We start from the raw sequence: 21,987 nt of genomic DNA, 5'->3' as shown, positions 1-21,987 counted from the left end.
CTTGTGGGGAATGTGGGTCACGTGAACTGGAGAATGGAGTGGAGTGCAGTCCTAGCAAGTCAGAGTTGTCCTCTGAGTCAGGGTCTCCTGTCCCAAGAGCCTCACTGGACACTGGGTCCCCTTGGACTGCCCAGTGTGGGTGCTGGGAACCAAGTATGGGTTCTCTGGAAGAGCAGCAAGTTTTCTAACTGCTGAGTTGTCTCTCCAGTCTTGTTTGTTTGTTTGTTTGGTTGGTTTTTCGAGACAGGGTTTCTCTGTATAGCTCTGGTTGTCCTTGAACTCACTTTGTAGACCAGGCTGGCCTCGAACTCAGGAATCTGCCTGCCTCTGCCCCACCCCCCACCCCCGAGTGCTAGGATTAAAGGCATGTGCCACCACGCCCAGCTCCTTTTTATTTTTATTTTTTAAAGATTTATTTATTATATGTAAGTACACTGTAGCTGTCTTCAGACACTCCAGAAGAGGGAGTCAGATCTCATTACGGATGGTTGTGAGCCACCATGTGGTTGCTGGGATTTGAACTCCGGAACTTTGGAAGAGCAGTCGGGTGCTCTTACTCACTGAGCCATCTCACCAGCCCCCTCCTTTTTATTTTTTATGATGTGTTTTATTTTATATGTATGAGTGTTTTTCCTGTAGTTTTTCAGTGCCCCACATGTGTATAATGCCCACAGAGGACAGAATAGGTCATTGGATCCCTGAAACTAGAGTGACAGGTGGTTGTTAGCCACCATGTGGGTGTCGAGGGGCTGAACATGAGTCCTCTGCAAGAGCTGCAAGTGCTCTTAACCTCTGAGCCATCTCTCCTGTCCCAACATTTCTGGGGTGGGGTGGAGCAAAGAACAACCTCAGTTGTCACTCCTGAGGAATACTGTTCAGCAGCTGGGTGTGGTAGTCTATAACTTTAATCCCAGCACTCAAGAGTGCTGGGTCTCTGTGAGTTTGAGGCTAGCCTGATCTACATAGTGAGTTCCAGGATAACCAGAGCCACATAGTGAGATCCTCTTAAAAAAAGAAAAACAAAACAAAACAAAAAAGGAATACTGTCCACCGTGATTTGAGGCAGGGTCTCTCCTTGGTCTAGAGCTTGCATAATTAGGGCAGGCTGTTTCACTAGCAGGTTCCAGGGATCTGCCTGAATTTACCTCCTTGTACTGGATTACAAATATGCACTACCACACCTGGCTTCTTTATGTGCATTCTGGGGAATAAACTCAGCTCTGCCATCAAGGCCTTTACAGATTGAGCTATCTCCCCACATTCTATTCCTGCATTCTTAATTCTTCTCAACAGTACCTCTAGACAAACCTTCATAGCATCTTTTTTGGAGTCTGGGGTGCCTTTCCCCCCATTTCTATGCGTATGTGGTATGCCTGTGTATGTATGCGTGTGTATACAGAGGGGTTGGTATGCCTGTGTATGTTTGCGTGTGTATACAGAGGGGTTGGTATGCTTGTGTATGTTTGCGTGTGTATACAGATGTGTTGGTATGCCTGTGTATGTTTGTGTGTGTATACAGAGGGGTTGGTATGCTTGTGTATGTTTGCGTGTGTATACAGAGGGGTTGGTATGCTTGTGTATGTTTGCGTGTGTATACAGAGGGGTTGGTATGCTTGTGTATGTTTGCGTGTGTATACAGATGTGTTGGTATGCCTGTGTATGTTTGTGTGTGTATACAGAGGGGTTGGTATGCTTGTGTATGTTTGCGTGTGTATACAGAGGGGTTGGTATGCTTGTGTATGTTTGTGTGTGTATACAGAGGGGTTGGTATGCTTGTGTATGTTTGCGTGTGTATACAGATGTGTTGGTATGCCTGTGTATGTTTGTGTGTGTATACAGAGGGGTTGGTATGCTTGTGTATGTTTGCGTGTGTATACAGATGGGTTGGTATGCCTGTGTATGTTTGCGTGTGTATACACAGGGGTTGGTATGCCTGTGTATGTTTGTGTGTGTATACAGACGGGTTGGTATGCATGTGTATGTTTGCGTGTGTATACAGATGGGTTGGTATGCTTGTGTATGTTTGCGTGTGTATACAGAGGGGTTGGTATGCTTGTGTATGTTTGCGTGTGTATACAGAGGGGTTGGTATGCTTGTGTATGTTTGCGGGTGTATACAGAGGGGTTGGTATGCTTGTGTATGTTTGCGTGTGTATACAGATGGGTTGGTATGCTTGTGTATGTTTGCGTGTGTATACAGATGGGTTGGTATGCCTGTGTATGTTTGTGTGTGTATACAGAGGGGTTGGTATGCTTGTGTATGTTTGCGGGTGTATACAGAGGGGTTGGTATGCTTGTGTATGTTTGTGTGTGTATACAGAGGGGTTGGTATGCCTGTGTATGTTTGCGGGTGTATACAGAGGGGTTGGTATGCTTGTGTATGTTTGCGTGTGTATACAGATGGGTTGGTATGCTTGTGTATGTTTGCGTGTGTATACAGATGGGTTGGTATGCCTGTGTATGTTTGCGTGTGTATACAGAGGGGTTGGTATGCCTGTGTATGTTTGTGTGTGTATACAGACAGGTTGGTATGCTTGTGTATGTTTGCGTGTGTATACAGACGGGTGTAGGAGATCCTGAGGTGGATGTTGGGAATCTTCCTTGGTCATTCTTCCATCTTTCTCTGAGGCAAGGTCTCTCAATCAAACCCAGAGCTCGCCAGTATGGCGAGTCTCACCAGCCAGAATTTATGAGGGTTCTGGAGATGTAAACTTCAGTCCTCTTGCTTCTGAGGCAAGTGCTTTAACAATGCTGAGCCATCTCCCACATCCTGAATTAAGGGTTTGTGATGGTTTGTTTGGAGAGATTTGTTGTATGTCATCACCAGCACTGTGGTATGGGGTTATCCAGCAGGGCTCTTCCTTAGACATCTCATCTTAGTGCCCCTATTGCATTTTGTGAACACTTGAGGATCCTCTACTAGCAGCTAGTTTCTCCAGCCCTGGTAAACCTTGAATCTTACATTAAAAAGTATAAGGAGCCAGTCCTTGATTGCGTGGGACCCTTCTATTGTACTGGAGGCAGCCCAAGGCTCTTCTTTTGGAGAAGGGCTGTGGAGGTCACAGAAGGTCCTCAGGTCAGTTATTTTGTGTGGCCCTACTGTAATGGTCCTCAGTACAGGACTGAGGTGTTTGCAGATTCTGAGGTCCTTGGCTCTTCTACTGCAGTTTCTCCAGATTAATTATTTCTCACATCTTTCATGAGAAAATGTGTGTGAACTTGACCACAACCACTTCCTGCTTGGTGGCCCTGACCTTGGCCCCTAGCTGCCCGCTTTGTCTCAATGCCTGCCGCTGAAGGGCAGCAGCAGAGGTCACAGAAGAGCAGACTGCCTTGCTCTACTTTCCCTTAGAGATCTGTAACACTTTGGTCATTCTGAGCTCCCACTAGAACTTTTGCTGCTGCTGGCCAGGCTGTGCCCCAATACACAGACCTACACAGACCAGCAAGAAAAGCCCTCTTGGGGACTGAGAATAGGGGTGGGGCTCGTGGGTCGAGGAGCCATAGTTTTAGATGCTGGGAAGCTCCTGGTGAGAACCAGATATGCCCTCAACTAGCCCAGAGCTCGTATCCTGACTATCACTTATTCCTCAGAGACCTGTCCCACAACCTACTTCAGACGCTGGACATTGGGCTCCTGGTGAACCTTTCAGCACTGGTGGAGCTGTGAGTATCCCCTTCCTCATGATATGCCCGTCACACTAAAGGCTACTCAGGGCAAGCAGGAAGAGCTACCTGTCATCAGAAGGTTACACCTTGCCCCATCTTTCTTTCTTGCAGGGACTTAAGCAACAATAGGATTTCTACATTAGAAGAAGGCGTTTTTGCTAATTTATTTAATTTAAGTGAAATGTAAGTTTCTTTGTTTTTAGTGGGTCTCAGTGATTGGACTCCTGTCCCCATCACCTCCTCTGTCATCTTGCCCTGTTCCCTAGCCCCTCCCAGTTTTGAGAGCTGTGGGTAGTGGGAAGCTGAACTGCACCCCTGCTGGCCTGGTGCCCCACACCTGCCCCTCCCCTGCAGAAACCTGAGTGGGAACCCATTTGAGTGCAACTGTGGTCTGGCGTGGCTGCCACGCTGGGCAAAGGAACATCAGGTGCATGTGGTACAGTCTGAGGCAACCACGTGCAGGGGGCCCATTCCACTGGCCGGCCAACCTCTCCTCAGTATCCCCTTATTGGACAATGCCTGTGGTGAGTGCAGTGGGTGTGGGGCTATAGGACAGGGATGACATTTTTTCTTATTGGGCAGTACCCAGGGAGAGTGGAGCCACAGACTTGGTTGCAGATGAGGCCCAGGGAAAGGCATACATGGGAAGATAGTGGCTAGATAGGGTCTAGAAGGCATCTTTGGGGGTGGCAGCTCTGACATGGATTTTAAAGAGGGTTGGTAAGGGAACACGATGCAGCCAGAAGAAAGTAAGTCCCTGGGACCAGTGTCTCTCTCTGTTCCCAGGTGAGGAATATGTCGCCTGCCTCCCTGACAACAGCTCAGGTGCCGTGGCAGCAGTACCCTTCTACTTTGCCCATGAGGGACCACTGGAGACTGAGGCCTGCAGTGCCTTCTGCTTCTCAGCTGGTGAGGGCCTTGCGGCCCTCTCAGAACAGAATCAATGCCTCTGTGGGACAGGCCAGGCCTCTAACTCTTCTGCAGCCTGCTCATCCTGGTGTTCCAGCATCTCACTGTCCCTCAACTCTGCCTGTGGGGGCCCCACCTTGCTCCAGCACACCTTTCCTGCCTCCCCAGGGGCTACCCTGGTGGGACCCCGTGGACCCCTGGCCTCTGGCCAGCCAGCAGACTTCCATATTTCTTCCGCTCTGCCCATTAGCTCAACACGCTGGAACTTTGGAGATGGCTCACCTGAGGTGGGCATGGCTAGCCCTGCTGCCACCCACTTCTATGTGCTACCTGGGAGCTATCACGTGACAGTTGTGCTGGCCTTGGGCGCTGGCTCAGCTCTGCTGGAGACAGAGGTGCAAGTAGAAGCGACACCTACTGTCCTGGAGCTTGTGTGCCCATCCTTTGTGCACAGTAACGAGAGCCTTGAACTTGGCATACGGCATCGTGGAGGCTCAGCCCTTGAGGTCACCTATAGCATCCTGGCTTTGGATAAAGAGCCTGCCCAAGGTGCCTACCCTGGTTCACCCCTCCTGCTTCCTCTTGTAACCTGGGTGGTAGGGCGGGGCCTGGCACCCAGCCTCATGCATACCCTGATGTCTTGTTCATTGCTTACCATCTCTAGTGGTCCACCCACTCTGCCCCTTGGACACAGAGATCTTCCCTGGCAATGGGCACTGCTACCGCCTGGTGGCAGAGAAGGCACCCTGGCTGCAAGCACAGGAGCAATGTCGGACTTGGGCTGGAGCTGCCTTGGCTATGGTGGACAGTCCTGCCATCCAGCACTTCCTAGTCTCCAAGGTTACCAGGTACACCTATGCTGGAAAGGGCAAAATGGGTGGGGGTTGCTCAGAATTCTGGGTGTGGCCAAAGCCCTGAAGCCTGTAAGAGGCTCAGGAGGAAAGCTGGGCAGCTGGGCTTTTGTGTACTGCCCCACAGGTGGCCTTTGCTGCCAGCTCTGTGTATGTAAAGGCAGATGTAGGTAGGGGCAGCTTCTCTAACCATTTCTGGGAAGTGTCAAAGGTAGAGCTGGGTCCTGGCCCCCAGACTTTCCTGTCTCTGTAGGGGAGGGCCCTGGGTTCTGCTGACAGGACTAGTTCTTGGTCACTGTTGATTGTATTTTCTCCTCCTCCTACCTCTGTGCTCACCCCCCACCCCATCCCCTGAGTACCTCCCCTCCCAATGCCACATGCTCTCCCATCTGTGGAAAGCTTTTCAGGCTCCTGTGCCCTGCCCAGGCTTGTGGGAACATATTCTTGGGCCCTACAGTCCTGTGTCTGGGTGGGTTGCAAGGCTATACTCCAGCTCTCTTGGGTGATTGCTCCCTGGGTGGAATTGGAATTCCTGTCTTGTGAGTGGTTAATCACATTCTTTACATTGCCTGTGTGGTTGGAAAGGGGAAATAGAGGTCCAGAGTGGTTAAGACCTGCCTGCTCCAGAATTATCCAGTTGATGGGTGATAGTGCCCTACATGGAACCAGGGCTCCATTATGTCTCCCTCCCAGGGTGTGTGTCTAGGTTTGTGCCCACACCCAAGCGTGTACCTTTGTGCATCTATGTTCCTGGGTATGTACCTGTGCCTAAGTTTGGCTGTGAACCTGTAGATTTTGCCTCTGGAGGGGCCTTCCAGTGTTGATAGTACTATGCAGCAATGCATAGATGCAGTCTCGGTCCTCTTCTGCAGTCCTCAGAGTTTCCCTTCAGGTGTGGTGGTGGCCCATGATCCTTGGCCAAATCTGAGCTGGGTCCCCAAGAAGAGCTGGCTCCATAGACACGATTCTGGATGGATGTGACTATGAGCCTGGGTTTGTGGTCCTTGCTGGGTAATGTTCCTGAGGCTGTTTTACCCCTTCAAAAATGGGGCTGATATGGCCCATTGACCAGGGTATTATGAAGAGTATGTCCTCAGAGGTCAAGCAGAGCTGCCCCCTGATGGCTTGGCCGTCCCTTGAATCTGGCCATAGGAGCCTGGATGTGTGGATCGGCTTCTCATCTGTGGAGGGGACAGAAGGCCTGGATCCCCGGGGTGAGGCCTTCAGCCTGGAAAGCTGCCAGAACTGGCTGCCTGGGGAGCCACACCCAGCCACAGCAGAGCATTGTGTGCGGTTGGGGCCTGCTGGGCAATGCAACACAGACCTGTGTTCAGCACCACATAGTTATGTCTGCGAGCTGCGGCCTGGAGGTATGGACTGCTGTGTGGCAGAAGCCATCCTTCTCTGTGCTTGTCTTCTAAGCTCAGTATTGACCATGAATGTTTGCTCTTGTGTCTGGGTTGGGACAAAACCAGAAGAAATAAGGACAGAGGAAACAAGATGAGAGGGGGCCAGATGGTTTTGCTAGGTGGCTTAGTCCTAAGTCCAGCTCCAACTTGAATGTTTCCCCAACTTGAATGTCACCTCTACCTGGCCCTGGAACCTCACTGCATACTTACCACCCCTAGGGCCTGTGTGGGATACTGAGAACTTTGTCATGGGAGTGTCTGGTGGAGGCCTGTCTGGACCCCTGCATCCATTGGCACAGCAAGAAACTGTCCAGGGTCCCCTGCGACCTGTGGAGGTAGGCCAGCCTTTCTGTGTTCTAGAACCCTTTGCAACATTACTGCTCTGTTGCTAATAATCAAAGTGGGAACTGGGGATAGGGTTCAGTATCTGGGTTCAGTTCCTAGCACCTTAACCCTAAAAAAAACCCCAAAACCCCTCAAGTTGGTTTTGTTAGAAGTTGTTAAAATTGTTAGTGTGCCCAGTGTGACAGTTAGAAAAATATTTATGAGTGAAGAAATGAAAAGCATCTAGTTCTGTTATCTGAAAATTTCTGCTTCTCCTGAACCTTTGCTCAGATAAATTTTTATTTTTTTTCACACAAAGTCTTGTTGTATAGCCTAAGCAAGCCTTGAACTCATGATCTTCCTGCCTCAGGCTTCCTGTTGTTCACAGATGACTTTGATTTGGTTTTTCTTCCCAAGTGACATGAAATGAGGTTTAGCCTTGAGAGGGCTATCTTTACACTGTAGATCTTTTGAGCTGAGGCTGTCTCATCTCCTCCAGGTCATGGTGTTCCCTGGCCTGAGCCCTAGCCAGGAAGCCTTTCTCACTGCAGCAGAGTTTTCGACCCAGAAGCTTGAAGAGCCTGCCCAGCTGCGGCTGCAGGTGTACCGGCCCTCAGGAGGAGCAGGTGGGGCTCTGAAAGGGAAAGGAAGTGGACACTTAGTGGGTTGTCTGAATTTTCTCGTGCCTTCTGACTCCAGCCTCAGGGCAGAATGATGGCAGGTTCTGCAGAGTTGCAGTTGCCAACTCCTGTTCCCTTGTCCCAAAGATAGATTGGGTGGTACCTGATTGGGCATGATCTAGAGGCAGGGTAGTGATGATGGAGACTGGGGAACTGCTTATCAAGGTTTGGTTTTATAGTGGGTAAGTGGAGCATCCCTGATAGTAGCTTGTTAGTGAATCAGGCTCATGACATCCTTCCTTTCCCAGCAGCGGTTCCAGAAGGCAGCAGTGAGCCTGACAACAGGACTGAGCCGGCCCCCAAGTGTGTGCCTGAGGAACTCTGGTGTCCAGGAGCCAATGTCTGCATACCTTTTGATGCTTCGTGTAACTCTCATGTCTGCATCAATGGGTCTGTGTCAAGGCTGGGACTCCCTAGGGCCAGCTACACACTATGGAAGGAGTTCTTTTTTTCTGTGCCTGCAGGGCCTCCCACACAGTACTTGGTATGTGTCCTGGTATGTGTCTCTGACCTGTTCTTGAGGCTACTTCCCCCTATCTACCCAAGATGGTGGTCTCTCAACTAGATACCTTACAGGCTTCTTTATATGCTCAATAGCCTTGCCCTCATGCTCTTGCCTGCATCCTGCACCAGTGCCCAGTCTCATCTCCTTCTCAGGGCCTCTGTCTTCTAAGGGGAACTTGTACTCTCACCTGGAGCAGCTACCTGCTTTCTAGCCTTATGTCCCTGCAAAAGTTCTTTCCACCTCTGGCAGTCACTCTTACTCTATCTTCCTTGTGCATGTCCCCTGTATTACAATGTCCTGTTTGACTCAGCCGTGAGTGCCTTGAGGCAGGGACTCCACGAAGCACCATTTTCAGTGCTGAGGCCTGATATGGGTACTCTGCCTCTCTGTCTCAGTTGTCCTTCTAGTCTTTATTATGGGAATGTGATACAACACTGCCTCTCTCTTCTATAGGTCACCCTCCACAGCCAGGATGCTCCTGTGCTCCCTGGTGACCTCATTGGCTTACAGCATGATGCTGGCCCAGGTACCCTCCTACAGTGTCCCCTGGCTTCCAGCTGCCCTGGCCAAGCCCTGTACCTTTCAACCAATGCCTCAGATTGGATGACCAACCTGCCTGTCCATCTGGAAGAAGCTTGGGCTGGCCCTGTCTGCTCCCTACAGCTGCTTTTGGTCACAGAGCGGCTTACACCACTGCTGGGCCTTGGGCCTAACCCTGGACTACAGCATCCTGGGCACTATGAGGTCCGGGCTACAGTGGGCAACAGCATATTCAGACAAAACCTGTCCTGCAGCTTCAGTGTGGTCTCTCCAATAGCTGGTCTGAGAGTCATTCATCCCATCCCCCTTGATGGCCACATCTATGTGCCAACCAACGGCTCAGTCTTGGTGCTTCAGGTAGATTCTGGTGCTAATGCCACTGCCACAGCTCAGTGGTTTGGGGGCAATATTAGTGCTCCCTTCGAGGATGCCTGCCCTCCTGAGGTGGATTTTCTCAAGCAAGATTGCACGGAAGAGGCCAATGGCACCCTGTTCTCAGTGTTGATGTTGCCCAGGCTCAAGGAGGGGGATCACACAGTGGAGATTGTGGCGCAAAATGGAGCCAGCCAGGCCAACCTCAGCCTGAGAGTGACAGCTGAGGAGCCCATCTGTGGCCTCCGTGCTGTGCCAAGCCCTGAGGCCCGAGTGCTACAGGGCATCCTGGTGGTAAGTGTGTCCTACAACCCAGCCCTCTAAATGGTAAAAACAGGAAGCCTCCTCCCCATTGAGGAGGGATGACCTTCAGATGTTTTCTAGGGATGATAGCACCTATTATAGGATTTCCAGTGGGACCTGTTGGGGAGCCCTTGCCTACTTAGTGATTATATCTCTCCTTAGTGCTGGCTATGGAACCTAGGGACTCATGCAAGGTAGACAGGTTCTTTTGTTGTGAGTACACCTGAGCCCCATTTAACAATGCGTAAGCTACTGAAGGTCACAGTTAGAACATCTGTTCTAAAGACTCAGATGTTTCTACTCTTCAGATTTTAGGAAGCACTTCACCACATTTGCCCCCACCCTTCCCTGAGCCTCCACGAGACCCCATGTGTTTCTGGGCCCTCTGTGGTTCTTGTAGCTGATGCATGTGCCTGTTGAAATGGGATCTGAAACGTCAAGATCTAGCGATCTGCTTTAGTGCCCTAAGGGGATGGCATTGTCCTCATCTTGGGCATGCCCACTCTAGCACCAGCAGTCATTCACTTAAGGGCCATTTCTGTCCATCTCTCATGACTTGTCCAGTTGTATACGATGGCTTCCCCTGTGGATATACCTGTTCTGCACTGACCTGGGTCAACCTCCGAGATTGAGGTCCATTGAGATTCAAATGTTTTCCCAAAAGATTATCCACTGAGAAGGAAACTTATGAGGACTGGCTGGTCAGGGTGACTGTGTTGCTGATGCTAGGTCCACTTCACAGATGCAGGGATTGAGGGAGAGGTCAAGGTATAATCAAGACCACTTGACTGTAGGTTAGAGAGGTGACCTTGACACTGGCTCTCAGTACCCAAGCTTGGCCTTATACTATATAGCTTCTAAGCCAACATGATCTCTAGTACTTCCTTGCTCTCCTTTACCTGGGTGCCTTGCAGTCAGGGTTCAGCTGGTAGACCCCCTTGGCTACCCTGCACCACACACGAAATTCTTCAGTAAGTCTGAGGGGGACAGATGGGACCAGGAGCAGAGTCAGCTTTAGGCTGGAACAAAATCATAGCTTTGGCCAATGTCATGTCCTTTCCCTAGCGGTACAGCCCCATGGTAGAGGCTGGCTCGGATGTAGCCTTCCGGTGGACCATTGATGATAAGCAGTCCCTGACTTTCCACAACACTGTCTTCAATGTAATATACCAGACTGCTGCTGTCTTCAAGCTCTCGGTAGGCAGGGGCCTGTGCAGGGTGGCATGGGGTCCTGGGATATCTGGGTGCTCACTTTTGCCTTCTGTTCTGCTTTGCTTTGCCCCTGAGGACCCTGCTGCAGCTGTGGGTGAGTGTGGGGAGGCTGCTGAGTCAGGGCTCGAGGCCTTTCACCCATTGATCTGTCCTTGCTGCCTCTGGGCCATACCCACTGATGCCTGTCTCCTCAGCTGACAGCCTCTAACCATGTGAGCAACATCACCGTGAACTACAATGTCACTGTGGAGCGGATGAACAAGATGCATGGGCTGTGGGTATCTGCAGTACCGACTGTGTTACCCCCCAATGCCACACTGGCACTGACAGGTGGTGTGCTGGTGGATTCAGCTGTGGAGGTGGCCTTCCTGTGAGTGCTTCTGGGCCTAGCTGAACAGGGCCTGGGCTGGGGGTGGCATCAGGTTCTTATTTCTGCCCCTAGCATTTTCCCTGGAACCCTGGTTTAGGGCTTCAATTTCCCCTCTATTGAGAATACTAGTGGGTAGGACCATGTGGGGGCCTGGAGTTCTTGGTATAGTAGAGCCAATATAGTACCTGAAGCCATGACCCAGGAAAGAGTGATTATAGAGATTCACTCAGAACCAGGGGTGCCCTGTCTGCTTGCTTGCTCACTATCTGCTACCCTGGCAGGTGGAACTTTGGGGATGGGGAGCAGGTACTCCGCCAGTTCAAGCCTCCATACGACGAGTCTTTCCAGATTCCAGACCCCACAGTGGCCCAGGTGCTGGTGGAACACAATACCACGCATATTTACACTACCCCAGGTGAGGGGTGGGGCCATTGCCTTTCAGGTCCTGAGCTTGGACAGCCTACCTTTGAGTATGGCCGCCCATATTGTTCCCTCTTTGATCCAGCTTGGGTTGGTGGAGTAAGGCCCTTACTGGGATAAAGGAGGGGCACCCACACCTCGAGGGTTGGGGGTTGGCAGGGTCCCTGAGGCCTCAGTTTAAAATTTCCTTAGGGAGAGTAAGGTGGAGTCATTGTTTAATTGTAAAACCGCCTGATGCTGCACACCATAGCAGCTCCACGCCAGCTCCACTTGGCGCGTGATACTCATGCTACATTCTCACTCATGCTTGTGTTGGTATTCGCTTCCATGTTCACCTTTGTGCAGTTGTGCTTAGAAATGGTCCTATCCATCTTCTTGCTCGTTATGGACTCCTAGGTGCTCTGCCCATATATGCCTGGGTGTGAACACTGTGTCCATGCAGTAACAGGTGCTTGGTGGGGTTCTGTGAGTAGGAAGTCCCACTTGGGCCTGTCTCCACAGGTGAGTACAACTTGACCGTCCTTGTGTCCAATACCTATGAGAATCTGACGCAGCAGGTGACAGTAAGTGTGCGCACTGTTCTCCCCAATGTGGCTATTGGCATGAGCAGCAACGTCCTGGTGGCCGGCCAACCCATCACCTTTTCCCTATATCCGCTGCCCTCAACTGATGGTGTCCTATATACGTGGGACTTTGGGGATGGCTCACCTGTCCTAATACAGAGCCAGCCAGTACTCAACCACACCTACAGCATGACGGGCACTTACAGAATCACCTTGGAGGTTAACAACACAGTGAGCAGTGTGACAGCACATGCAGACATCCGTGTCTTCCAGGAGTTGCATGGCCTGACTGTGTATTTGAGCCCATCTGTGGAGCAGGGAGCCCCCATGGTAGTCAGTGCTTCTGTGGAGTCAGGTGACAACATTACATGGACATTTGACATGGGAGATGGCACAGTATTCACAGGCCCTGAGGCTACAGTACAACATGTATACCTGCGGGCCCAGAACTTCACAGTGACAATAGAAGCAGCCAGCCCTGCTGGCCACTTGTCCCAGAGCCTGCATGTGCAAGTATTTGTCCTGGAGGTATTACGCATAGAGCCCTCTACCTGCATCCCCACACAGCCTAGTGCCCAGCTTATGGCCCATGTCACTGGGGACCCTGTCCATTACCTCTTTGATTGGACTTTTGGAGATGGCTCCTCCAATGTGACTGTCCATGGGCATCCATCAGTGACACACAACTTCACTCGGAGTGGCATATTCCCACTGGCATTGGTTTTGTCAAGCCATGTGAACAAGGCACATTATTTTACCAGCATCTGTGTGGAACCTGAGATACGTAACATCACCTTGCAGCCTGAGAGGCAGTTTGTGAAGCTGGGGGATGAAGCCCGGCTGGTTGCCTATTCTTGGCCCCCATTTCCGTACCGATATACCTGGGACTTTGGCACTGAAGACACTACCCACACCCAAACTGGGAGCTCTGAAGTGGCATTTATCTACCGAGAACCAGGCTCCTACTTGGTGATAGTCACTGTGTCCAACAACATCTCTTCTACCAATGACTCAGCTTTTGTGGAGGTCCAGGAGCCCGTGTTAGTCTCTGGCATCAGGATCAATGGCTCCCGTGTGTTAGAGCTGCAGCAGCCTTACCTGTTGTCAGCCATGGGCAGTGGGAGCCCTGCCACCTACCTGTGGGAACTGGGAGATGGCAGCCAGCGTGAGGGCCCTGAGGTCACCCATATCTACAGCAGCACCGGTGATTTCACTGTCAGGGTGTCTGGCTGGAATGAGGTGAGCCATAGTGAGGCCCAACTCAACATCACCGTAAAGCAGCGTGTGCGGGGCCTCACCATCAATGCCAGCCGCACAGTGGTGCCCCTGAATGGCAGTGTGAGCTTTAGTACCTTGTTGGAGGTAGGGAGTGATGTGCATTACTCCTGGGTGCTCTGTGACAGATGCACACCCATTCCAGGCGGACCCACTATTTCCTACACCTTCCGCTCTGTGGGCACCTTCAATATTATTGTCACAGCTGAGAATGAGGTGGGTTCTGCCCAAGACAGCATCTTCATCTATGTTCTCCAGTTCATTGAGGGGCTGCAGGTGGTGGGGGGTGATAACGGCTGCTGCTTCCCTACCAACTACACACTGCAGCTGCAAGCTGCAGTTAGGGATGGCACCAACATCTCCTACAGCTGGACAGCCCAGCAGGAGGGCAGCCTCGTCACTCTCTTTGGCAGTGGCAAGTGCTTTTCTCTCACTGCACTCAAAGCTAGCACCTACTATGTCCATCTTAGGGCCACTAACATGTTGGGCAGTGCCGCAGCCAACCGTACTATAGACTTTGTGGAACCTGTGGAGAGTCTAATCCTATCTGCATCCCCTAATCCAGCTGCTGTCAACATGAGTCTCACTCTTTGTGCTGAATTGGCTGGTGGCAGTGGTGTTGTTTACACTTGGTACCTGGAGGAAGGACTGAGTTGGAAGACCTCCATGCCATCTACCACCCATACCTTTACTACACCTGGCCTGCACTTGGTCAGAGTCACAGCTGAGAACCAGTTGGGCTCAGTCAATGCCACAGTTGAAGTGGCCATACAGGTGCCTGTAGGTGGCCTGAGCATCAGAACCAGTGAGCCAGATAGCATCTTTGTGGCAGCTGGCTCCACTCTACCCTTCTGGGGTCAGCTGGCTGAAGGTACCAATGTGGCTTGGTGCTGGACCTTGCCAGATGGGAGTAAGGACAGCCAGTACATTGCTGTGCGTTTCTCCACAGCTGGCAACTTCTCTCTGCAGCTCAATGCTTCCAATGCAGTCAGTTGGGTCTCAGCCATGTACAACCTCACAGTAGAGGAACCCATTGTGAACCTGATGCTGTGGGCCAGCAGCAAGGTGGTGGCACCTGGGCAGCCAGTCCACTTTGAAATCCTGCTGGCAGCTGGCTCTGCTCTTACTTTCCGACTTCAGGTTGGTGGGTCTGTCCCTGAAGTGCTCCCTAGCCCCCACTTCTCCCACAGCTTCTTTCGGGTTGGAGACCATCTGGTGAATGTACAGGCTGAGAACCACGTGAGTCATGCCCAGGCACAGGTTCGCATCCTAGTGCTGGAGGCTGTTGTTGGGCTGCAGGTACCCAACTGCTGTGAGCCAGGCATGGCCACAGGCACTGAGAAGAACTTCACAGCCCGGGTGCAGCGAGGTTCCCGAGTTGCCTATGCCTGGTATTTCTCCTTGCAAAAGGTCCAGGGTGACTCATTGGTTATTTTATCTGGCCGTGATGTCACCTACACGCCTGTGGCTGCAGGGTTACTGGAGATCCATGTGCGTGCCTTTAATGAACTGGGTGGTGTGAACCTCACGCTCATGGTGGAAGTCCAGGATATCATCCAGTATGTAACACTTCAGAGTGGCCGCTGCTTTACCAACCGCTCAGCCAGGTTTGAGGCTGCTACAAGCCCCAGTCCACGGCGTGTAACCTACCACTGGGACTTTGGGGATGGGACTCCAGTACAAAAAACAGAGGAATTCTGGGCTGACCACTACTACCTGCGTCCTGGGGACTACCATGTAGAGGTGAATGCTACAAACCTAGTGAGTTTTTTTGTGGCACAGGCCACAGTGACTGTCCAGGTGCTGGCCTGTAGGGAGCCTGAAGTGGAGGTAGCGCTGCCTCTGCAGGTGCTGATGCGGCGTTCCCAGCGCAACTACCTGGAGGCCCATGTTGATCTACGCAACTGTGTCTCCTACCAGACTGAGTATCGGTGGGAGATATATCGTACTGTCAGCTGCCAACGGCCAGGACGTATGGCTCAAATGGTTCTGCCTGGTGTGGATGTGAGCCGGCCCCAGCTTGTGGTGCCACGGCTGGCACTACCTGTGGGCCACTACTGCTTTGTGTTTGTGGTTTCATTTGGGGACACACCATTGGCACGGAGCATCCAGGCCAATGTGACAGTGGCTGCTGAGCGTCTGGTACCCATCATTGAAGGTGGCTCATACCGGGTATGGTCAGACACGCAGGACCTGGTGCTGGATGGGAGCAAGTCCTATGACCCTAATTTGGAGGATGGTGATCAGACACCGCTCAACTTCCATTGGGCCTGCGTGGCTTCAACACAGGTCAGCCATGGGGACTTAGGGTAACAGGTCCTCCCTGACTCTTCTATTTCATGTTTCATGTCTATTAAGTGCTTAGCACTTGGGTTATTCCTGGGGTGGGTCTTAGGCCTAGCATAAAAAAGGTTTTCTAAGCCAGGCTCTGCCTTAAGGATGGTTAACAATCTTGTGCCCCATTTCCTTATTTGCTGTCACAGAGTGAGACAGGTGGCTGTGTGCTAAACTTTGGGCCCCGTGGGAGCAGTGTGGTCACCATCCCCCTGGAACGCCTAGAAGCTGGTGTAGAATATACCTTCAATCTCATAGTGTGGAAAGCAGGTCGGAAGGAAGAAGCCACCAACCAGACAGTGAGTCGCACCCCCACCCTCCAGTATGTCCTCATGCAAGAACAGTACAGTTCCAACCTGGTGATTTTCAGTCCTAGCTGTAAAATCCCCTGGGGCTCTGAGTTCTCTTGATAAATGATCAAACTCAGCATTGCTTCTATCTGAAAATCCAGGACACAGCAGCTTAGTAGTGTGAAATTTGAGAGGACAGGTTAGCCTGGTGCCACTTGTGTCATCCCAGCACTTTGAGAGTGGAGGCAGGAAGACTGGGAGTTCTAATCTCACCAACACAATGATAACCTGTGTCTGAAAACCAAAACAAAATCTTAAGTCATACAAGCACCCTGCTTTTCGAAAAATGAACTTTATGCTACCAGCATGAAAGGCAAGTGATGAGAAAGCAAGGCCCTTGCCTACCTAGGCAGCAGCACCTATCCACATAACATGGCCTTGCCTCTGGGGGGCAGTGAGCCATTCTTGCTGTCATACTTCTTCCCTGGACCTTTCATAAGGATAAGGACCACTTCTCCTGCAGGCTGATGAGGCCTGCCAGTGTGTGTGGAGGGGGGCTGGGCGGTCCTGATGCCTTGGAGGGGGATTGCCTTCCCCAGCACTAAGCCTTCTCAGGTAGGAAGAGGACACTCAGTAGGTCCTGCCTGACTGAGCTGTTCCAGGGCACACTCAAGTCAGCCAGCATCTCTGGGACAGAGCTATGTCAAAAACAACTAACCTTGACTTCCTGGATGTTTTGTTTCCATCAGTGGTGCCCATGGCTCCTACTGCCAGGTCAGCAAGGCCCTGGGCTGATCCACTCACATGCCCTTCTGGATTTAGCTAGTTAGCTCACTTACTTCACTCCAGCCCAGAGGCACAACCTGGAATTTGCGCCAAATGGGAGTGACCTGGTCCAGGAAGCTTTCCCAGCATACGCAGAGTGTGGAGCCTCCCTGTGACATGCTTGTCCCTTCCAGGTGCTGATCCGAAGTGGACGAGTCCCCATTGTGTCCCTTGAGTGTGTGTCCTGCAAGGCACAAGCAGTGTATGAAGTGAGCCGAAGTTCCTATGTGTACTTGGAGGGTCACTGCCACAACTGCAGCAGGGGCTACAAGCAAGGGGTGAGTAGCCATTGTTAGATGACAAGTGTCCTGGGGAAGCATCCAGAACAGCACTCTCACCATGTCCTCCATGCTTCCATCATACAGTGTTGGGCCGCTCGCACTTTCAGCAATAAGACTCTGGTGCTGAACGAGACGACGACATCCACGGGTAGCACCGGCATGAATCTGGTAGTGCGGCCAGGTGCACTGCATGATGGGGAGGGCTACATCTTCACACTCACTGTGCTGGGCCACTCAGGGGAAGAAGAGGGCTGTGCCTCAATCCGCCTCTCACCCAACCGCCCCCCACTTGGAGGCTCCTGCCGCCTATTCCCATTGGATTCTGTGCGTGGCCTCACCACTAAGGTTCACTTCGAGTGCACAGGTTAGTGTAGATTACCTGGAGATGCTCCTTTGGACCTGGACTCTGTACTGACGCTATTGTCCATAGGTTGGCGTGATGCAGAAGATGGTGGAGCCCCACTGGTATATGCTCTGTTGCTGAAGCGCTGTCGTCAGAGCTACTGTGAGAATTTCTGCATCTATAAGGGTAGTCTCTCCACCTATGGGGCTGTCCTGCCTCCTGGATTCCAGCCCCTTTTTGTGGTGAGCCTAGCTGTGGTTGTACAAGACCAGCTGGGTGCTGCTGTTGTTGCACTCAACAGGTGAGCTTAACCCTGGGGAGGGAACACAAGCTGACCACCAACTGCTTACAGTCTACTTCCACTCTCTAGGTCTCTGACCATTGTCCTACCAGAACCCAGTGGAAATCCTGCAGACCTTGTACCCTGGCTGCACAGCCTGACTGCCAGTGTGCTGCCTGGGCTCCTGAAGCAGGCTGACCCTCAGCATGTCATCGAGTACTCTTTAGCCCTCATTACTGTGCTCAATGAGGTCAGTGCATACGGACTGAAAAGAATCCTGCACATGTGCTCCATGATTGGGGTCAAACCAGTGAAGTTCCCTAATGTCTTAGAATGCCAAGTCCTACCCTCAGCCCTTACCAAGGTCACCGTACCCACAGTACTCTCTTGATACCCTGAGCCCTGTGCGTGACCTGAATTACCCTTGATCTTTAAATCCCTGCCCATGCCTCATTACTCTACTCTAGAACCCTTCCCAGATACCACAGGGAGACCCATCCTCCGTTCATGGTTCTCCTATGTTCCCTGCCTCCTCCAGTATGAGCAGGCCCCAGATGTTTCAGAGCCCAGCCTTGAGCAGGAGCTGAGAGCCCAAATGCGTAAGAACATCACGGAGACCCTAATCTCCCTGCGGGTCAACACTGTGGATGACATCCAGCAGATTACTGCCGCATTAGCCCAGTGCATGGTAAGACAGATGAATGCAGCCTTCTGCACCATGCACAGCCCTTTGTGCATGAGTGCACATACGTGTAGCGTGGAGTAAGGGCTTTGAGACTAGGTGTTCTTCCCAGCCTGTGCCAGTTTTCTGCATCCTCTCTGTTGTCTCCCAGTGTGAGCCCACATGCTTTTCTGATGACTTTAGGGCATCCCCAGATGGAAAGAGTAGTCCAGGTATGTGTGCCTTCTCATCAGGCCTGCCATCATGCCCCACTTAACTAGACTTACCTGACATGGCCTTCCTGACCTATGAAGTCCAAGCTATAGACTTGTGAGACAAGTGGGCCATAACTGATGGGAAACGCACTTTGTCAGAATCAGTATAGGGGCCAGGACAATAGTCAAGTCCTCAGAGGACAAAGATTCAGAGAACTCTTGGTAGAGGTCACTGTCAGCATGTGGCTTTCTATACCCTTGAGTGTATGTAGATTTGAACTTATCCAGGCCCTTGACACATCTGCCTTACTTTTAGCTATGGAAACAGATAGTTGGGGTGATCAGTATATAGGCCACAGGAAGAACTTGGCTGCATCCTGGGGTTGGGAAGAGCCACAGAAGTCTTAGCAGGGAATGCCTAGAAGATTTGCATCCAGGCAGGTGCTCAGTGCAGGGTTAGAGGCAGGAAGCTGCCTCGAATCCCAGCAGTATGAGGAGGCAGAGCCATTCAGTTATGTGTGGGTGGAACTAGACACTGCGCTGATCTTCCTTATAGGTGTCCAGCAGGGAGCTCATGTGCCGCTCCTGCCTGAAGAAGATGCTGCAGAAGCTGGAGGGCATGATGCGCATCTTGCAAGCTGAAACCACTGAGGGCACCTTGACACCCACCACCATTGCTGACAGCATTCTCAATATCACAGGTGCACAAGCTGCCCCTCCCACCTTCTGGCCTCCCCTCCAGCTCTTACCACCTTTTCTTAACATCCGTTACTTCCTTTGCCTGTTCCAGGTGACCTCATCCACCTGGCCAGCTTGGACATGCAGGGCCCACAGCCCTTGGAGCTGGGGGTGGAGCCGCCCTCCCTGATGGTGGCTTCCAAGGCCTACAACCTCTCATCGGCCCTCATGTATATCCTCATGCGTTCCCGAGTGCTCAATGAGGAGCCTCTGACTCTCGCAGGCGAGGAGATTGTGGCCCTAGGCAAGCGCTCAGACCCACTCAGTCTTCTGTGTTATGGCAAAGCCTTGGGACCCAGCTGCCACTTCTCCATTCCTGAGGCCTTCAGTGGGGCCCTGTCGAACCTCAGTGATGTGGTGCAGCTCATCTTCCTTGTGGATTCCAACCCCTTCCCCTTTGGCTACATTAGCAACTACACTGTCTCCACCAAAGTGGCATCTATGGCATTCCAGACACAGACTGGGACCCAGATCCCTATTGAGCAGTTGGCTGCAGAGCGTGCCATCACAGTGAAGGTGCCAAACAACTCAGACCAGGCTGCCCAGAGCTCTCACAATCCTGTGGGTTCTACCATTGTACAGCCCCAGGCCTCTGTCAGCGCTGTGGTCACTGCAGACAACAGTAACCCTCAAGCTGGCCTGCATCTGAGGATCACTTACACAGTGCTTAATGGTGGGTGTCAGGGGTGGGCACACGGCCTGCCTGCCTTTCTTCCCTCCTTGTCCCTGGGGAGTGGGTATTTATGCAGTCACTGGTCCTAGGGGTCTGGCTAACACTCAGTTTTCTTGCTGTCCTGGTTCTATAAAACCCACATACCTGTGGCCAAAGAGAAGCATGTGTTAACTTCCACATGGAATTTCCTGTAGTCCTCTGCTTAAATGACCCTTAAGCCCCATGGCAACAACCGGTAGGGTGTCCTCAGGATGATGAGCCTTTTGGTGGCTGTCTGATACTGTGTATGTTGCCCCCAGAGCGCTATCTGTCTGCGGAGCCTGAGCCCTACCTGGCTGTGTACCTGCACTCAGTGTCCCAGCCCAATGAGTACAACTGCTCGGCCAGCAGGAGGATCAGCCTGGAGGTGCTGGAGGCCGCTGACCACAGGCTCTACACCTTCTTCATTGCCCCAGGGTGAGTGCCTCCCACCAGAACCACAGAAATGGGCCTTGCAGAGGGGAAGGAGGTGGCAGAAGGGTGAATGTAACTTGGCCCATATTAGTGACAGGTGTGTGGGCTTTATTGAACCAGGGAACAGGAAGGCTGGCCATGACACTGCTCTGACCCTTGTAGAACTGGGACCTTGGACAGGAGTTACTACCTGAACCTGACCAGCCATTTCCACTGGTCTGCACTGGAGGTGTCTGTGGGCCTGTATACATCCCTGTGCCAGTACTTCAGTGAGGAGATGATGATGTGGAGAACTGAGGGGATTGTACCCCTGGAGGAGACCTCACCCAGCCAGGCTGTCTGCCTCACCCGCCACCTCACTGCCTTTGGTGCCAGCCTTTTTGTGCCTCCCAGCCATGTCCAGTTCATCTTTCCTGTGAGTAGTGCCCCTGCTCCTGGAGCCCTTTCATATTGAGAGGGCCTCCTGATTCCATTCTTAGAAACTAAAAGAGTGTGAGCTGAAGCCACCTGTACCTGATGACTCCTCCTTCCCAGGAACCATCTGCAAGCATTAACTACATTGTCCTCCTGACGTGTGTCATATGCCTGGTGACCTATGTGGTCATGGCGATGATCCTGCGCAAGCTGGACCAGCTGGATGTTAGCCGTGTCCGTGTCATCCCATTCTGTGGGAAGGGGGGCCGCTTCAAATATGAAATACTTGTTAAGACCGGCTGGAGCAGAGGTTCAGGTAAGGAGAGGGGTGATTGGGTAGAGATATGGAGTCTACCCTGGTCTAAGCCCTCCAGCCTCCATCCTGGACCCTGTCTGGTGATTATGGAGACTGTCATCACAAAGCAAGTGCTCAGGACTCAGTGTAAATAAGGACACACCTTGGAGATGAGAACAACAAATGTGGATTGTGGGTGGAGCTCAGTGGCAGAACAGTGACCTAGGATGTACAAGGTCGTGGGTTTCAGCCACAGTACTGCACAAATACAAAGAGAAACTTAGATTCATTCGTCTTTCCTAAGAAAGACAATAGGTCCAAGAGCCAAGAAGGTGCACCTCACTCTGCATAGCAGCCTCATACACAAATTCAAACTGCACTATTATAGTTGCTCTGCAACCCTTCCTTAATGTTTCTTTCTTTATTGTCTGGCGACAGGGAGCAGACTCACTGTGTAGTCCAGGCTAGCCTCACAAATATCCACCTGCCTGTGGTGTGGATTAAAGGATAAAGGCATGCACTGCATGCCCAGCTGATGCTATAACACTAGAACTCATTATTGGGGATGCAAAGATGACTCAGCAGGAAAAGGTACCATCACACCTGGCAACCCGAGTTTGGTTCCTAGACTCCATAGGCTGAGAACAGACCCTGTGGTCAATTCTCTGACCTTCTGAGCCGGGCGTGGTGACCGAGCCTTTAATCCTCGCACTCAGGAGGCAGAGGCAGGCGGATTTCTGAGTTCGAGGCCAGCCTGGTCTACAGAGTGAGTTCAGGGACAACC

General features: G+C 51.8%; 1 protein-coding gene across 6 annotated transcripts in view; it reads left to right on the top strand.

Annotated features, from left to right (window-relative positions):
* Pkd1 (polycystin 1, transient receptor potential channel interacting) overlaps positions 1-21,987 on the top strand; it is a 49,521-nt gene that overhangs the window by 13,018 nt on the left and 14,516 nt on the right. For 4 of the 6 annotated variants that reach the window (XM_029471415.2, XM_029471414.2, XM_021150069.3 and 1 more), the window contains exons 2-26: positions 3,594-3,665; positions 3,780-3,851; positions 4,023-4,192; positions 4,455-5,126; positions 5,242-5,425; positions 6,581-6,798; positions 7,057-7,172; positions 7,661-7,787; positions 8,090-8,325; positions 8,800-9,552; positions 10,627-10,758; positions 10,968-11,143; positions 11,425-11,558; positions 12,065-15,690; positions 15,885-16,034; positions 16,985-17,128; positions 17,216-17,495; positions 17,562-17,775; positions 17,845-18,004; positions 18,293-18,442; positions 19,187-19,331; positions 19,421-20,041; positions 20,341-20,497; positions 20,657-20,909; positions 21,029-21,224. In XM_029471415.2, coding sequence (XP_029327275.1) covers positions 3,594-3,665; positions 3,780-3,851; positions 4,023-4,192; positions 4,455-5,126; positions 5,242-5,425; positions 6,581-6,798; positions 7,057-7,172; positions 7,661-7,787; positions 8,090-8,325; positions 8,800-9,552; positions 10,627-10,758; positions 10,968-11,143; positions 11,425-11,558; positions 12,065-15,690; positions 15,885-16,034; positions 16,985-17,128; positions 17,216-17,495; positions 17,562-17,775; positions 17,845-18,004; positions 18,293-18,442; positions 19,187-19,331; positions 19,421-20,041; positions 20,341-20,497; positions 20,657-20,909; positions 21,029-21,224 — 9,158 coding nt within the window. The remainder of the gene's footprint in view (positions 1-3,593; positions 3,666-3,779; positions 3,852-4,022; positions 4,193-4,454; positions 5,127-5,241; positions 5,426-6,580; positions 6,799-7,056; positions 7,173-7,660; positions 7,788-8,089; positions 8,326-8,799; positions 9,553-10,626; positions 10,759-10,967; positions 11,144-11,424; positions 11,559-12,064; positions 15,691-15,884; positions 16,035-16,984; positions 17,129-17,215; positions 17,496-17,561; positions 17,776-17,844; positions 18,005-18,292; positions 18,443-19,186; positions 19,332-19,420; positions 20,042-20,340; positions 20,498-20,656; positions 20,910-21,028; positions 21,225-21,987) is intronic. The other 2 variants (XM_029471413.2, XM_021150070.3) reach the window with 1 other exon arrangement.

This window comes from Mus caroli, unplaced genomic scaffold, assembly GCF_978045245.1.
Source record: "Mus caroli unplaced genomic scaffold, Mus_caroli_1 scaffold_18, whole genome shotgun sequence".
NCBI classification, from domain to species: Eukaryota; Metazoa; Chordata; class Mammalia; order Rodentia; family Muridae; genus Mus; species Mus caroli.
Note: the sequence above shows the minus strand (reverse complement) of the source record. Positions and strands in the feature narration are given on the sequence as shown.